This window comes from Tenrec ecaudatus, chromosome 5 (genome assembly GCF_050624435.1).
Source record: "Tenrec ecaudatus isolate mTenEca1 chromosome 5, mTenEca1.hap1, whole genome shotgun sequence".
Classification (NCBI taxonomy): domain Eukaryota; kingdom Metazoa; phylum Chordata; class Mammalia; order Afrosoricida; family Tenrecidae; genus Tenrec; species Tenrec ecaudatus.
Genome location: NC_134534.1, coordinates 139032983 through 139051395, shown reverse-complemented (window position 1 = coordinate 139051395; position 18413 = coordinate 139032983). Strand labels below are relative to the sequence as shown.

Sequence of the window (18413 nt, the reverse complement as noted above, 5' to 3'; positions counted from 1 at the left end):
GCTATAGCACCTTTTGTCTTCAGTTCTTCAGTGATCTTTTCATGAAGGCAAGTATCAAGCAGGGCCATGTTACTAGCACTAACTTCTTGAATTGGAGCTAGAGATAAGTGGGAGTCCAGACTCCATCTGCTAGTTTATTTTGTCTGTTGTAGTAATAAGATAAAATCACAACCCTGTAAGACCAACTGCACCAATAACCGTAAGCCAACCAGCAACCAAACAAACAGAACACATACACTCACAAAAAGAAAGAAAACCCATATAAACATCAATCATCCCCCCTGGGTTATAAGTCCATTGCAGTATCATCATCATCAAGTGGAATATTATCTGTTCCATGGAGTACCTGCTAGTCTATAGATTGTCTGAGATAGGGTACCTGGTTCAGCAGTGTTTCATGCCTGCTCAGGTGGCGCCTGGCATCAAGATGCTTGTTCTGGAAGCCTTTTTTTGGGGGGGGGGGTCCAGAGATCAGTTTGGGGCAGGTAATGGAAGGAATTCTTGCTTATCCAGGTACATGGACCTATATGTTCTACTGGTCTGAATTAGGGGAAGTTCACAAGCCTCCAGATTTGACCTTCAGTGATGTCCTCAGTACCTGATTTACTGGGAGCCGGGGAGCGTGTGCACAGCTCAGGTGGAAGGGATTGTGAGGCAGGGGGGGAAGAAAGGGGGTGGGGTGGGAATCTGTTACCACGTTTCTGGATAAGATAAGGGTATAGGGAACAAGAGAGGGTCCCACCTTCTCATTGCAAGCTCAAACTGACTATGCCACATCAGACTAGCCAACCTCTGTCTCCTTTTTTATGGCTTTTGTCCAGCATTTTCTCAAAGTTAGCAGTTTGTGCATTTCTGTCATTGATATCTGTTTCATTTAGTCTTATGTGTCTTTGCTTTGAGGAGTCCTGGTAGTATAGTTGGTTATGCATTGGGCCGCTAACTACAAGGTCAGTAGTTTGAACCCACTAGCCATTCCATGAGAGAAAGAGGAAGCCATCTGCTCTTGTGAAGATTGAAAGCCTGAAGTCTTTGGGAGCTGTACAAATCTGCCCTATATGATTGCTATAAGCCTTCTTTTATTGGGAGGTGGGAGCGGGTCTGTGTAGTAGAGGGTCTGTGTTGCTATCTACTAGTCCAATGTATTGCAGGAAGACTCTTCAAATCAAGTTTTAAAAAATAATTATCAAAACTCATTGTCAACCCAGTTTATCATCTCAACTCATAGCAACCATGTAGGACAGAGTAGATCTGCTTTATTGGGTGCAAGTCAGTAATCTTTCTGGAAGAAGATTAGTACATCTTTCCCATGAAACAGTTTTTGGGGTCAAACTGCTAACCTGCCAGCTAGCAATCTAGTACTTAACTATTGATCCTCCAGGGCTCTGTATAATAATTGAAGTGATACTCAAGTTATTTCATGTTGAGATGGTCTGTACTTCTAAAGATATTGTCTCATTTCACCCAAGTTGTCAAATGTGTTCCTGTAAAGTTTTTCATAAGGTAACCTTGTTACCTGAGATAGTTAAAGTTTATTGTGCCAACCTGGCCGATAAACACATGTGGGTTTAATTGAAGGGCGGGGAGGGATAAATGACTAGGTGAGCCTCACCTTTCTAGTTCTCGGGTCTCTTGCTTTGTGATGGTCAGACCAGGGTGTATCTGCCTTAGCCAGTTCCCTGCTTCCGCTGTCAAGGCTCACTGCCTGCAAGACATCCCCAAGGAGAAGCTGCATAGACCTACCCCAATGCAGCCTTGGGTGCTAGAGCAGCCGTGTGGAGACCCCTGCCAGCACTGAAATGCTTACATGTTCACTGACTCGGCTTTCCTCCTGCAGTTTGGCAGCATTGCATGTGTTTTGTGAGATGGAGGACTTTGTGGATTGGTGTCGGACATGTGGGTTAATGTTGGACTTGTGGGCTTGGGCAGCACTGGGTTGGAATATTTTCTTGATGTGCACTTATCCTTTTTATAAAACTCTCTCTTATACATGAGCTTCTGTGGATTTGTTTCTCTATTGTACCCAGACTAACAAATTACCCTTCTGATGTCTGCCAGATCATCTTTCATATTTAGTAATAGTAGTTTGTCTTTTTTCTTATTTGTCTTGTAGTAGTTTGTTGGTTTTATTGATCTTTTCAAAGACCCAGCATTTTGCTGCATTACTGATTTATTTTGGTGTTCTTTTCCATTTAGTTGATTTCTGCTCTTTACGATCCCTTTCCTTTTACTAATTCTTTGTTTTGCTCTTTTTCTTGGTCAAGATGGATTAGATTATTATTATTTTTTAAATCATTTTATTAGGGGCTCATACAACTCTTTACAATCTGTACATACATCATTTGTGTCCAGCACATTTGTACATATGCTGCCATCATCATTCTCAAAACACCCACTCTCTACCTGAGCCCCTGGCATCAGCTCCTCATTTTCCCCTAGCTCCCCCCTCCCCCCGAACCCTTGATAATTTATAAATAATTATTAATTTTAATAACTTTTTGCTTTAGAAACTTGAGAGATTTCAGTGCTATAAGGTAACTCTTTCCCACTCTAGCTATTTGTACTCTGAATTTTAATATATTGTACTTTATGTTCATAAATCATCCATGTGGTTTTTCCCCTCTTGCTATATGATAGATAGGTGGTTATTTGAAGTGTGTTTAGGTTCCAAGTATTGGGAAGTTTTTCCGTTACCTTTCTTTTAGAGATACTTCTACATTTATTTTATTGCGGTCACATAATATACTATGTATAGTATTAGTTCTCTCAGATTTCTTGATTTTTGTTTTATGGATCAGGACATGGCCTATTTAAGGAGACTCTTTTCAAAAGATAAAGGCCATGAGGCAGTGTTCAATAGTTAATGTTGTGCTTAGTTGTATGAGAGCTATGGTTGTTTTTTTTTTTGGAGCTTCTAGATAGGACACATGTTGTTATAAGGATTGCTTATTGAGTCATGAGAGTATTAACATTATCCCTACAACAATAATGTTGATAAAACAAATGGGCCCAGAGGTAGTGGGTCTTTAGGGTGGCTGTATGTACTCTGCTTAATATATTAAGACCAAAAAGAGTGCTAATCATTTTACTTGGAGTATTTCAGGCAGTTCAACAACAACCTGAAACAGACGTAATTATGTTCACTTTTAAGTAAAGAAACTGGTTGCTGAGAAGTTAAGTAACTTTTTATAATTTACATAAAAATGTTGTTAGAGGTAGAGCATAAACTTAGACCATTTCGAATTTTTTCTTACGTGTAAAATTCTCTGACATTGCATTCCTTGAGCTGGGCAGCCATTGTCACCCCCTTCCTGAGTGGTTCCTTTCCCACTAACGTAAATTAACTCACCGGCCCATGAGCTTCCTTCCTGCTTTGCTGTTTTCTGTTTGATCCCATATATATATATAGATCTTTAAAGAGCATAATGTTTTTTACTAGTTAAGCTATAAGCTGCTGTTTGGATTTAGGAATAAGGACACGGGATATTTTTCATTTAAGGTTTAAAATATATCTAAGGGCAATAGTCTTGGGGATGGTTAGGAGTATTTGCCTGCAAGGATTTGTTTTAGTTTGATGCTATAAAACCAGCTAAGCAAGAGACTGCGTCATAGCTCACAGCTACCAAAGGTTATAAGCTTAGACTACTGGCAGTAATGCAGATAAGATTGGGTAAGCATGATGGCAGACACATGGCACTGCAGACTTGGTTTCTGATCTGAGAAGTCAGAATTTGCCAGATGTATTTTGAGGGAATAACTTGTTACAGTGAGGCACTTTATCATGGCATACTGCCATACAGGACACCAAAGTGTCACCTTCTCTCATTCCCTAACCAGAGTCCTAGATTTTGATGTTTATTGATACTTATCTCCTCAGCATTGTCCCAGTTATCAAGTCTCAACAGCAAACAATGAGGACAATAACACTGGTGGCTGTTAGCTCTGGAGGGTGTTCAGATAAGATTGGCCTGTGATTATTAAATATTAGACAAGAGCATTTCTTCCTTTCCAACTCTTTGAGCTCCTGGTGTTTCCTTGGTTGCTTTTTACATGAAAACCTCACTTCTTTTCTTATCCAATCTTTATTGACTTTTTTCAGACAGGCCCCCTAACCACACACATTCTGGCAGGTTGCTGTTTGGCCTGTTTAAGCCTGTGATGGTTCCATTATTTAACATGTGTTCAGAGGGAAGTCTAGTTTCTTTTAAGTATTGAAGCACAGGTAGGAATTTAGGAGATATCTATGTGGGGGGTGGAAATAAAATTCTACTTCATCCTTTGCCTGCAGACATGTCAACCGCCCACCTAGCAGCTCTTAAAACACATATTTTATTTGTTTATTTTTAATCTAACCACTTTATTGACCTGTATTGTCTATTTTTTAATTGCTTTATTAGGGGTTCATACAGCTCTCATCCCAATTCATACATACATTAATTGTGTAAAGCACATTTGTACATTCATTGCCTTCATCATTCTCAAAACATTTGTTTTCCACTTAAGCCCCTGGCATCAGCTCCTCATTTTCCCCTCCCTCCCCGCTCCTCTCTCCCTCATGAACCCTTAATAATTTATAAATTACTATTTTGTCATATCTTGCCCTGTCCTAAGTCTTCCTTTATCCACTTTTCTGTTGTCTGTTCCCCAGGGAGGAGGTCACATGTAGATCCTTGTAACCAGTTCCCCCTTTCCAAGCCTCCCTCCCTCTAACCTCCCAGTATCGCCACTCACACCACTGGTCCTGAAGGGATCATCTGCCCTGGATTCCCTGTGTTTACAGTTGCTATCTGTACCAGTTTACATCCTCTGGTCTAGCCAGATTTGTAAGGTAGAATTGGGGGCGGGGAGCGGCGGCGTAGCAGTTAGGAACTAGAAGAAAGTTATGTTTCATCATTGCTGCATCTCACCAGGACTGGCCCGTCTCCTCCCCAAGAACTTTCTGTAAGGGGATGTCCAGTTGCCTACAAATGGGCTTTGGGTCTCCACTCCGCACTCCCCCCTCATTCACTATGATTTGATTTTTTGTTCTTTGATGCCTTATACCTGATCCCTTTGACACCTTGTCATCGCACAGGCTGGTGTGCTTCTTCCAATGTGGGCTTTGTTGCTTCTGAGCTAGATGACGCTTATTTACCTTCAAGCCTTTAAGACCCCAGATGCTGTATCTTTTGATAGCCGGGCGACATCAGCTTTCTTTGCCACATTTACTTATGCACCCATTTGTCTTCAGCGATCGTATCAGAGAGGTGAGCACACAATGATAAGATTTTTTTGCTCTTTGAATCCTGATACCCGATCCCTTCGACACCTCGTGATCACACAGGCCGTGTGCCTCCTCCATGTGGGCCCTGTTGCTTCTGAGCTAGATGGCCTCTTGTTTTACCTTCAAGCTTTTAAGATACCAGACGCTATATCCTGTGGCAGCCGGGCACCATCAGCTTTCCTCACACACGTGCTTATGCACCCACATTGTCTTCAGCGGTTGTGTCGAGAAGGTGAGCATCATAGAATGCTGATTTAATAGAAGAAAGCATTCTTGCATGAGGGAGTCCTTGAGTGGAGGCCCAATGAAACCCAAATGAAGACTGAACATGATAGTGGGACAAGAGGAAAGTCAGAGGAAATAGAGGAAAGAGCAAGGAGGCAAAGGGCATTTATAGAGCTCTAAATAAAGGCACATACATATGCAAATATATGTGAGAATGGGGAAATAGAGCTATGTGCTGTTATTTATAGGTTTCGTATTAAAGTAGCAGAAGGACTTTGGGCCTCCACTCAAGTAAAACACATTTTTAGATCATTGATTTTAATTTCGATTGCCCATTATTGAGACAAGTTGAAATCAATTTGGGGAGCCCAGATGGCATAGTGATTACATGTTGGGCTGCTTACTTCAAGGTCAGAAGTTTGAAACCACCAGCCAGCCCTGCAGAGAAAGTTTTGGATTTCTACTCCCTTAAAGAGTTTGTCTCAGAAACCCACACGGGTAGTTCTACCCTACCCTATAAGATCCCTATGAGGACCTGATGCAAGGGGCTTAAGTGAAGAGCAAATGCCTTGAGAATGATTGGGACAGGGAATGTATGGGTGTGCTTTATACAACTGATGTATGTATATGTATGGATTGTGGTAAGAGTTGTTGGAGTCCCTAATAAAATGTAAATGAAGAAAAGAGGAGAAAAAAATGATTAGGGCAAAGACTGTACAGATGTGCTTTATACAATTGATGTATGTATATGTATGAACTGTGAAAAGAATTGTATCAGCCCCAATAATTTGTTAAAAAATAAAAAATAATTAAAAAAAAAATGAAAAAAAAAAAAAAAAAAGATCCCTATGAATAGGAATTGACTTGATGGCCTTGAGGTTTGTTTTTGTTTATTTGTTTTCTTGCTTTGTTTGGTTGTTTTGAGAGTTTTGAGATTTGCCATTTGAAATCAATTTGGTGCTGACTAAATAAAACTTCTAGTGTGTGATGGCCAACTTTCCAGGTTTTTAGGTTATCTAGACGTACTCTAGGCACTAATATGAGGCTGTGAGAGTAAGTATAAAGTGAGATAGGTTGTATTGCCCTGATGAAATGAGTTAAATTTTAGCACTTTACATGGAACAAAAGCACTGAATAAGTCTAAGCTTTATTTTTTTGGTATTACTACTTGCAGGATTTTTGTTGTTACTTTTATGGTTATGTACCAATAGCTAAAATAAAAATATGAATGAATGGGTAGGTGGTGTTTATAGTTGTGTTAGTCCAGGTTGACTAGAGAAACAAATTCATCGACACTCATATGTGTAAGAGAGAACTTTATTTCAAGAAATAATTATGCATCAGTAAAACACCCCAGTCCAGATCAAGTCCATAGGTTTGATATTAAACCATAAGTCCAATATTACCCCCATGAATTCCTCTTCAGACTAAATGTAGCACATGTAGTGATGCCAAATACAGGAAGATCACAGGCTGTAGGTGGGAAGTCCTGTGGCTCCAATGGCAGTGGCAGCATCTCTAGGGCTCTGGCTGCCATCAAAGTGGCTCCATGTGGCTTGTCAATAAGAATGTGGAGCAGAGAGAGTGTCCTACCTATGGGGAGGAAGAGATGAAGTTCCCTGAATCCACATAAGGTCATGCCCACCAGGAGGCACAATCAGGCTGTGACTTTATTCACAGGCTAAGCTCCACCCCTTCACTCTATTTATCAAGTTGACATGAAATTGTGTAATTACCACGGTAGTGTACTTGCTATGATACCCAATAGATCCCTAGTTAATACTTGATACATAGTCTGTGAGGTCCTGCAGCTACTGACGTACAGTAAAACTAGCAGTCATTATTATACGTTAACATGTATCTAGCACATACTTTGTGCAGACATAATTCTGAGGTCTTTATAGTAGCACATTTGGTCCAGATAACTACCCATTAAGGTAGATAATGTCAGCATCCCTGGAGTCCTAGGGAGGGTAATTAATGGTTAAGAATTGGGTAATTAATGGTAAATAGTCTGCTAACTCAAGGTCAGTAGTTCAAAATCACCAGCTGATCCACAGGAGAAAGAAGAGGCCTTCTTGCATAAACAGTTACAGTCTCAGAAACCCACAAGGGCAGTTTTATCCTGTCCTATAGGGTTACTGTGAGTTGGATTTTATTTGATAGCAATGAGTGATTATCATCCCCACTTTACAGATGAAAATACTAAGACACAGAAGAAATCAGTAACAAACTTGCTCAAGGTCACAAACCTCTTGAGTGGTGGGGTTAAGGTTTGAGCTTAGGTTATCTGATTCCAGGGGCACTCTCAAAAATTCTTTTGTTGAAAGCCTACTATGTTTATGCAAGGCGATATACTGTGTAGGCAGGGTCCCTGCCATCATGAAATTTACATGGTAGGGGAGAGAGAAAAACAGTCTTTTTGTTGTCAGTTGTCATCCAGTCTTGTGTTTTTTGAAATCATATATATATATATATATACACACACACACATATATAGCAAAACAAATATAAATAGCAAAGAACTGATAGCGTGGTGAGAAGAGACTGGGAACGAATAGTAGGCTACCTCAAAAAGTGGTCAGGATAGGTCTTTGCAACGAAATTTAAGTGCGACCTCCAGTCAACCAGTCAAAACCAGTCCTTACTGAGGGACCACCAATTTGGCAAAGGCCCCGAGGTAGGAAAGTGACTGACATGTTGTCATAATTGTCAAGCAAGTAAAAAAACTGGGGTGGAGAGTCTGATATCTTGAAGTTGCAAAGATCAGTCAGGACCTTCTCAGTAATTCAACGTTGGAGAATCACTAATGGGTTTCATTAATGAGCCCTGGTATGAAAGTGTTTTAGTCACTGGGCCTGCTAACTGCAAGATCAGCAATTCTCAACCATCGTGAGCCCTGGTGATGGAGTGCTACTTGCTGGGCTGCCCTCATCTGGGCTGCCCGCAGTTTGAAACCACTAGCAGCTCTTCCGGAGAAAGACTGAGATTTTCCATAAAACAGTCTCGGAAACCTACAGGGTCACTATTACTTGACATCGACTCAATGGCATCAAGTTCTGTGACACAAAGATGGGCCTCTCTACTCCTTCTGTAACATTTACAGTCTCAGGAACTCACAGGGGCAGTTTTACCCTGGTGTGTAGGGTGCCACGATTCAGCATCAGCTCGATCGATGGCAGTGAGTTTGCTTGTTCTAAGGCTCAGAAACCCACAGGGCAGTTCTGCTCTAGCCTACTGCGTCACTATGAAAATAGACTCATGGCAGCGATTTTGGGGGGAAAGAGGTGTGATCAGGCCAATTGACATGTGATTTATGATTTAAGAACCTCACTGTGGATATTGGGGCCAAAAGTGAAGGAAAGGTACATTTGACTCGGAGAGTAGAGGAATGTGATGGGGAGGATAGAAAGAATTCATATCTACAAAATTGTATTTATTATGTATGTGCCTGGCTCTATTCTTAATGTCTTACATATATTCATTAGTCATCCCAACAACCTGTGAGTTGGGTGCTGCTGTTTTCTTTTCCTTAGTTTGGGATGAGGAAACTGAAGTATAGGCACAAAATAACAGGATTAGGATTTAAACCTAGCCAGTTGGATTGGGAGCGTGACTCCATAGTCTGGTGGCCTTATTAGCAGCTGTGCTTATATGGCCTTAACACACCTAAGTTCTTCCTCTCCTATACTCACGTGTCAATAAATAGGAGCTGCAATAATGTTAGAGAAACATACTACAGGCCAGGCTTTAAATACCTCCCGCTGCCTCACCTGCCATCTCCTGTTTTCTTAGGAGGGGAGGGCCTCTCAGAGTCAGCCTTCAGTCAGGTTTCTTCCATCATTTCACAGGATTTTTCTCTCTCAGTCTGACTTTCCTGAATCTAAATTGATCCACTCATTCCAGAATTTGACTTTCATGTCTTGTGACTTCCTGGTTTAAAGTCTTGAATAATCTCTGACATTCAGGGTCAAGCATAAACTACTAGGCATGGGCCAGCAAGCCTCCTTGATGGAGTTCCCGGATTCTCCTCTGCCTTTCATTTCCTAGAGGGAAAAGTTTGTGGTCTGCAGGAGGAACTTGCAGCCCCCTGAGAGTTGTGTTTATGTTGCCAAATAGTAAATTGCCTTTTGGTGTGTGTGTATCTACTGCTGGAAGCAAATATTCCCAGTATGTCTCTTGTTTGATTTACTTTTTAAGATAACAATTTTTGACATTTAATGCTTTATTGAGATTAGTTACTTTAATCCTCACTCTGTAACATACTCTCCTAATCACCTTACTTTGTAGATGAGGAAAGTGAAGCTCAGAGAGATTAAATAATTAAACTCTGTTAAGAGTAGGAATTGGAATTCTAGTAGTCTGACCCTAGGGCTGCTTTGGCTCCTGTTTCATGTTTATTATCAAAAGAGATTCGCCAGTGTTCAAATACAAGGATTAAACCCTGACACACAAAAATTCCACCAAGAAACTGCCTCCAGGTATGAATCCATATGTAATGTATTTTAAACTGTAGGATTCTCTACTCTCCTTGAGCTTTGGTATCACTGAATGGTATGCTAAATTCTCATAGGCGATCACATGTCATCAAATGACATCAGAGCAGACCATAACTATAACCTTGGCTTTTATGGCATCATGGGAACCTAATCTAATTATTATTCATCAATTAGTTGATGCATATTCATAGCAGCTTTTCCTATGTGTCAAGTTAGGCACAGGCATTATGTAGCCACAAGCATGACATATATGGAGCTTATTCTGCTTAGAGGAAATGGTGATGAAAACTCAGAGATAGGAGAATAGTTACAGCCTTGTGTGCCAAGGCAAAGTCAGTTTTAAGAACAGGTAGCAAGCCCTGCCTAGCCAGGACTCCCAAGTAAGAGACATTGAGGCTAGAATAAGCCAGGTAAAGATCAGGGGGGAGTGAGTTCCAGGCAGAGGGAACAGCAAATGTAAAGATACTGGAGCCAGAGAGAAAGCGTGATGTGCTTCAGGGGCCAAACGAAGAGCAGGGGGCAGGTACAGAGAACCAGGGGAGAAGAAGAAACAGCTAAGTTTGATCAGGACCTTTGGTCCAGATCAAGCATCCTAATTTGTGTCCCTAAGAGCAACTGGAAGTCACAGGAAGGTCTCCAGTTCCAGTCATTTGTGTTGCATATGCACAAGACAAATCTCTATTTAGTGGCCCTTTGAGGCAAGGGTTGCTGAGTTTCTCAGGTATAAATTAACAATCATCATCATAAATCATTGAAGGCCTGGAATGGAGTTAAAAGTGGTATGAACAGGTTCTCATTGGGTTTTCCATGTCACTGGGACTGTGCTGGGCAGAAGGCAAAACTGTAGGGGAATAGGGAAGATCCTGGGAATGTTAAGGCAGCCCTGACACTGCAGCAGCCTAGACTTAGGCTGGAGAGGTGGGAGGCACTACAGTGCTGAGGGCCTTGCTTCCAGACAAAGATCAGGCGTCCAGGTGCTTGTGTGCAGTCAGCAGAGGTGTTTAAGGAGATGAATGGCATCATTGCTTTACAGGGAGATGGCTCTGACAGCAGAGTAAAGGTGGCTGGCGCTCTACCTGGGAGTGGCACATAGGAGCCAGCCAGGCCCTGATGTGGGAGTGGCACATAGGAGCCAGCCAGGCCCTGATGTGGGAGTGGCACATAGGAGCCAGCCAGGCCCTGATGTGGGAGTGGCACATAGGAGCCCAAATCTAGCAGTATTTGGGGGAGAACATTGCAAAGTGCCTAGGCTTGGCACTTTAAGCCTAGAACTAGGTTCGATTTTTGGCTCTGCCACTTAATTTGTGAAGTTTCTCTTGTGTGAAAAAAACAGTGGCAATATATGACTCCTATCTCACAGGGTATGGGGGAGACATTAAATGAGCCCTTCCTGGGGCCAGGCATCTTTCTGTGGCTTTGTGCATATTCTATTAATTATTGTAATGACCTTATGAAGTAAGTAGTATGAGCATCATTAATGGAAACTGAAGAACAGGAAACTGAAGTAAGTTCAAAGAGGTTATAGAACTTGCCCAAGGATGTGTAGCTTGGGAAAGACAATTAGGAGAATGGCCCAACCCACACTTGTAATCACTCTCTTGAGATTTATCAGTGATAAATAATGGCTATTGGGAAGGGGCCAGAGCAAAGACTACACTGAGCAGAGATCTGAAGTGTGTGACTATGCCAGACTTGTGAGGATGAGGGACCAGGCTGGCTGGGCGTGAGCTTTCTGGGCCTGAGCAGAGGGGAGTAGAGAACCCAGGCACCAGAGGTCAGAGGAGACGGACAGCACATCTGGCAGGACTGCAGGGGGTGGGGCGCCGTGTAGAGGTGATGTTGGGATTTTATTCCCAGAGGAGTAGGAAGTCACTGGAGAACTTCTAGGAAGAGGGGGGACATAAACTGGGGGAGGAGTTCAGAGAATTGTACTCTGAGTTTTGTAGGAAGGGATTGTAGACCACCCAGGAGGCTGGTTCCAAGTTCAGTGGAAAGGTACTGGTGACAGGCCCTACATTGGTGGCTCGGAACTGACTAGGGCTGCTAGATGTGATGAGAGAGAGAAATGTAGGCAATGATCCCTAGGTTTGTAATTAGAGTAGTTTTAGGAAGTTATGGGGCTTGTTGGTTTGGTATGTGTGTTGGGGGCGGGGGCGGTGGACTGTTACGTTAACAAAAATAGGAAGGCTTTTGAGAGTGTAGGAACCAGAGTAGGGACACATTTTTTAGTTTGTTTTATTTGAGATACATGTGTGATGTTCAAATGGTGTTAGAGAATAGCCACTTGGATATGTGAGTTGAGACAGAGCTTGGGAACTATGTGTAGGCCAGAGAAGGGCATGTGGGAGTCATAGCATGCGGAAGTTTGGCATGTGTGGGAGGAGGGAAACTCCCAGGGTACTGCAAAAGTTAAGTACTTTGCTATGACACACATGTGGTGTTTTTTGTTTTTTGCCATACAGTCCTCAAAAAAGGGACAGGAACCCCAAAGTAATGGAGAATACCAGCTATCAATCAGGGCTTGACTTAGAGTTTTGCGTACATGTGTTTAAACTCCATTCTTAGTTTGCTGGCCTAGATAGGGGTGCTCAAAACATTTCTGCTGTCTGGTTAAAGCCTTCTCCTTAGCAGTACCCTGTAGGGCAGGGTGGAACTGCCCCTGTGGGTTTCCACGGCTGTGATTCTTTACAGGAGTAGAAAGCCCCTCTGTCTCCCCAGGGGCTGCTACTGGCTTCAACTTCTGTCACTAACTATTATTAGATAAGGTTAACCTAAGGCCTTAAACAATAGTAAAATTAGTTGAGAATCCATGATTCAAAGACAATTTAAAATTATTTAAGTAAGATTAAATGTTACTAATGCAGTAGGAGCTCATTTTTATTAACCTGACATTGTATTGTCATAAATCAAACTTTTTCCAGAATTTGGGCAAATTTCATAGGCTAATTTGTAGATGGTCTTGATTGTGAATTAATTAATGCCTTAAAAGTATCGAGAAAACATAATATACTATCTCACACAGATCGGTTCTTTGTGTCGCCACAACAGTCCGCATGCTGCTCCTGTTGCTAAGGCCTCAGGAATGTCCCAGAGTAGAAGGGAATATATAACTCTCTTTTTTTCCTTTTTTTTCTGAAGAAGACATTTTACTTAAATTTTGTAGCTTCTAGCTTACTTCCAAATATGGATATTTAAAAGTAAAGAATTACAAAACCAAACTCTGAAAGTTGCTTTAGATAATCATAATACATCAGGAGGTGACTTGGCCTGGAGTAACATATACTGTGTTTCTTTTCCGAAGGGGTTCTGTGCTTATTTGCATATATACTTTTTTTTTTCTGGATGTGCTAATGAGAGATTTAAAAACGGAGCTTTGTTCTTAATCACAGAGAATGCAGTTTGCATCCTGCTGGTGCAAAACAGCTCTTTCTAAATAAGTTAGCTTCCCCAACAGAAATAGAAAATGATATGAGGGGGCTCTAAAAGGATTGTGGAAAGATTCCATTATCTTTCAGTTCTACTTTCCCATGAACTTTCTGAAGCTCCTTCATCTTCTATTGCTCGGAAATAAATGATAAGCCAGGTAAAAAGTGCTCAGTATAGTGCCTGGCACATAATATTTTTTTCAGTAAATAGCAACTTTTTCTCTTTTATCATCAATGGCAAATAATATTTTTTAATCGGTGCAAACTTTTTAAAAAGTATAGATTGCTGCTCCCCAACAGAACTGACCTTTCCCCTTACTTTCACTCCCAACCACATTCAGTGCCATCTGCTCAGCGCTCACTCATAGTGGCCCCTGTGGGTACTGTGACTGTAAGTGTGTCAGGGAGTACAAAGCCCCGTCTTTCTCCCGCCGCAGAGCTGCTGGTGGTTTTGAACCTCTGACCGTGCGCATCGCAGCCAAATTGTAACCACTACAGCTTTTACTAATGTTTTTTAAGTCTCACAATAGGACCAAAGGGCAAAAACAATTTTCTACATAAAGGTCACTATGACAACTTAATCTAAAACTTGAAAGAATCACTATAGCTTATTTTTTTCTTCCTCATATTTATAAATTGGGAGTAGGGTCACAAGATTTACCTGGTAAAATGATGTATTTCAAGCAACGTTGCTTGACATTCAGTACTTTGGGAAACTAGCCAGGAGCAGAGGCCCAAAACTAAACTGAAATCAATTGTTTTATGAAATGGATTGATTTGATTTAATAAGCAAAACAATTGATTTGCTGCTTATAGATGTTTCGACTTTCAAAAATCTAAATCAGTAAAGATAATACAACTTATATAATTCATACTATGCCTTTAGTAATAGCCTTCTGTCAGGCATTTAGCACATGCTATGATGAAACTTAAGATCATGTACTTAAAACGTTAGAGTGAAATGCCAAGTCAAGGAACCATGACCATGTGAAATAGCTATTACATGTGCGTCATTGCAGGGATAAGACTGTTCCCCTTCTCCCCCAAACACGGAAGGTAACTCAGCGTGGCCATGCCTTTGAGGAAGATAGCCGCACACTGTTTGATTCTAAGTCCCAGTCTCCAGTGTCCCAGAAACTTCTTACGCCGTCTACCGATTCATGCCGTTCACGGTGTGGAGCCCTGGCAATTCCAAGTTCCTGGGATTGAAATGTGGACGAGATTTCTAGAAACCATATTCCTCTGATCGTCACCAGGAACCACATTTATGTCACTTATGAGTCAGATTTGAGGCCCAGATATGTATTGATCTCACACAAATTACTTCACTTTTCTGTGTGTGGCTCATTTTCCTCCTCTTTAAAGTCGGGGCATAATGGTATCTACCTAGATATTGTGTGGATAAAATAAGATAACGGCACATGGAAACTGTTGCTGATGCATCCTAGAATCACCTTGAGTCAGGGCATGTTTCAGGCTTGTTTTCAGCCAGCTCTGTACAATTAAGTGGAAAATAGGAAAATCCAAGCTATCGCCTTGCTTAGATATTACACCGTAGTTTATTTGATGTTTTAGGGATTATAATCACTTTACATCTCCTCAGGTCCTCCCTCCCCACCCCCTTTCAAACCACCAAGTTCACCAAAGATTGATGTGTGCTTACCTAAAACAGTGTCTAATTGTACATTTCTTGGATATATTCTAAATAGTGTGTGGTGTAAAATACTCGTTTAAAAAGATTCTGAAACATTTGGCTTCTGAGCCACTTAGTTCTTAGGTATGTTCCCTAGATGACTGTTAGCAATAGTTCGAGGTTGGGATATATTTTCATTTAACCAAATATTGCCAGGTGGTAAGTTACTCTCAGTTTTCACGTATATCTAGATAGTTTAGTTTCACTTTCACATTTTAATTAAGTTGACTTCTTAACCATTAAAAAAAGAAACTGGTATACTGCCCTGTTTGGGTAACTGAAGTGAAAGTAACATACAAAGTAAGGTGTTTGTGCTGAATTATTGGTCAGTCTCGTGTATCCAGTGCCATCAGTAGATAAGCAAAAGAAGTCGAGATTGCCATGACCAGAAAAAAAAATACATAAAAATGACTTTCTTTGTATGGCACACTGGAGAGACCAGCCATTTTACTCTTCAGCGAGACTTCTGCCTCCTTCCTCCTTCACTGTTTCATAGAACTCCAGGGCCACATGGCTGGGATACAGTGTACAGGCAGGCAAATAAAGCCACTCGATGGTACAGCTTTGTGAATGAATTACTGAGCAGTTCATTAGTTGTGTTTTTGGTTTTCTGTTCTTCTCCAGAATCCTTTTAGCACTCATTAGTTACTTCCCTTTGCACATGTCCTCATCATCTGCGTCTTAGTAGGTTTGTGTATTTTACCTCATACTAATGACGTTTGCAGAATGTGACTTTAGTCCTTTGTAAATGTCTCTACGCCTAATTTTTCTACTAATAGTAAGGTCTGCCATGTCCATTATGTTTAAGCTGGACTACCGTTTTGTCCTGGTACACTTTATATTATAGTAAGTCAGCTCAATTAGAAAGTAGTGGTCAAGCCCCCAGTGGCCAGCTTCGGATCACATCATAGCCAGATGAGGTGAATAATGCTTTCTCTTTGTTGCAGACATGCCAATATTTGGTCTCTGTCCAGCCCATGATGATTTCTACTTGGTGGTGTGTAACGACTGTAATCAGGTTGTCAAACCGCAGGCATTTCAATCACATTATGGTAAGTGCTTAACCATTTAAAATAATTACTAGAGGGTTAAAGATAAAGCAGGACTAAGCTGAAGGCCTGCAGCAGGATGGGTAGAGTAAAATAATAACCTTCCCTGGTTGGCAGTGGGCTTTCTAATTCATTGAATGAGTGAAAACCTGTCAACTGTGTGGTATTTTCTGTTTAATTCTTTCTTGAAAGTGATGTGCATTATCTGATTACTAATAATCAGAGGAAAATGTATTTTTAATGATCTCTGTTAAACAGTATAGCTAATGATTTCTTTTCCTTCTAGACCATGTGGCTGATGATCCAGTGGCAGTTATAATTCTAGATGACACACACACAATATGAATGCATGACGTTTTAAAAGGATTGTGGGTTTGAAACTTCCGAGATCAGTGGTTCTGAATCTTTTCTTGATGTCATATTCTCCTTGGGGTTTTGAAGACCTTACAACTTCTCATCAAAATGAAAATGTTCTTAACTGGAGACTTGGTGGTCTTATGGGTTCTGTGAACGCCTAAAACTTTTTAGGCGCCACCCAGCAACCTTGTGTACAACCTAGTGCAGATCAAAGTACTACACTGCCCAGCTGTGCGCCTCCCTCACACACATTGCCATGTGTGAGCCTGTTGTAGCTACTGTGTCAGGACATCTCAGGGAGGGACTTCCTCTTTATTCTGACCCTCTGTTTTATGAAGTGTGAGGTCCTCCAGGGACCCGGTGTTCTTCTACTAGTCAGAAGATTTTCAAAAGTAGATTACCAGGTTCTTCTTCCTAGCCTGTCTTAGTCAATAGGCTCTGTTGAAACCTGTCTAGCATGGGTGAAGTACCAGTGGCATAGCTTCCACTATCACAGCAACACACAAGTCACCATAGTGCAACAGACTGACAAGTGGTGGCCAAGCTTGTTACCTGGTGTTTCATCATTGAAGAGTCCAAATAGGTCATTTTACATCATATCCATTGCCTTTGAGTTGATTCTAGCTTCATATTGACCCTATAAATCAGTGGTTCTCAACCTTCCTAATGTCACAACCCTTTAATACAGTTCCTCATGTTGTGGTGACCCCCCCAACCATAAAATTATTTCCGTTGCTACTTCACAACTAATTTTGCTACTGTAATGAATTGGGTGACCCCTGTGAAAAGGTCCTTCAACCCTCCCCCCCCAAAGGAGTCGCGACCCACAGGTTGAGCACCACTGCTACAGAACAAAGAAGAGCTCTATAGTGTTTTCTTGGCCGTAAGTCCTTATGGAAGCTGATTGCCACGTGGAGTAGGCTAGTGTTGAAACCACTGCCCATTCAGGTGTGCTTTAATCACTGTGCCACCAGGGCTTCTTTGCATTGTCATAGTACCACCTAAAGTGTTTAAAACAAGTTTGTGATGAAAAGCTGCACGTTGTTTTCTCATTGCCCTTACTGCTAGCACTGGGCCCCTTCGGTAGAAGCTGTGTAAGGAAAGCCTCAGAGGAGGTGACTCTGGTGCTTTGTGCCCTAGGTGAAGAGAGTAGGCTACTCAAAAAGCGATCTAGATGGAATAAGAGCTTCCCCTGAATAGGGAGCCAGTGAGCTGGAAGGTAGTGAGTGGAGGGAGCTAGAGGCCAGATGCATCCCAGTGTCCCAGGTTACAGGTAGAATCTTGCACAACTTGTAGGCCAGGGCAAGAGGCTTGAGGGCATTGGAAAACTTCTATAAAGGAGGAACACAGCCCAGCCACTAACTAGTTTGCTGAGAAGAGGAAAACAAACACAGAGAATAGTTGAAATACAAAAGGTGGTGCATGCTTATCCTGAAACTAGCGTCCAGCTTAGAAGACAACATGAGTTTGAGTTACCTTTAAAAGCTAGAAACGTGCCGTGCTCACAGGAAGAACAGCTGTTATTTGCCATCACAATCAACTTCCCACTCTTTTTCCCCCAGAAATATATATTTAGTCAATTAGAGGTTCTTGGATCCCACTTCTGGGTGAGGCCCCAGGGTAGTCGCTAAGTGGGTACAAGGATGGAAGCTATTGTGTCTCCCTATTTGACTCTTAGGGTGGCTGGTATTGGAAAAGACAATTCGTTCTTTGCTTAGTGTATTAGAGGTAGATTTTGAAGCCAGACTAATCTGGATTTAAATGTCAACTTTATAAGACCCATCGTCTAGTTCTTTGCCTTGAGCAAATTATCCAGCCTCAGCTTCCTTGGTAATATCAACCCCATAGGTTCATGGTGGAGATAGCATAGGTAAAGACCCAGTGCAATGCCTGGGAATATACTAA

At 41.6% G+C, this 18413-nt stretch overlaps 1 protein-coding gene across 3 annotated transcripts in view; it reads left to right on the top strand.

Moving 5' to 3' along the window:
* ATXN7 (ataxin 7) overlaps positions 1 to 18413 on the top strand; it is a 161275-nt gene that overhangs the window by 93716 nt on the left and 49146 nt on the right. For 2 of the 3 annotated variants that reach the window (XM_075549941.1, XM_075549942.1), the window contains one exon: positions 16050 to 16154. The exons of the other annotated variant lie outside the window; for it this stretch is intronic. In XM_075549941.1, the coding sequence (XP_075406056.1) occupies positions 16050 to 16154 (105 nt within the window). The remainder of the gene's footprint in view (positions 1 to 16049; positions 16155 to 18413) is intronic. 3 annotated transcript variants of the gene reach the window in all.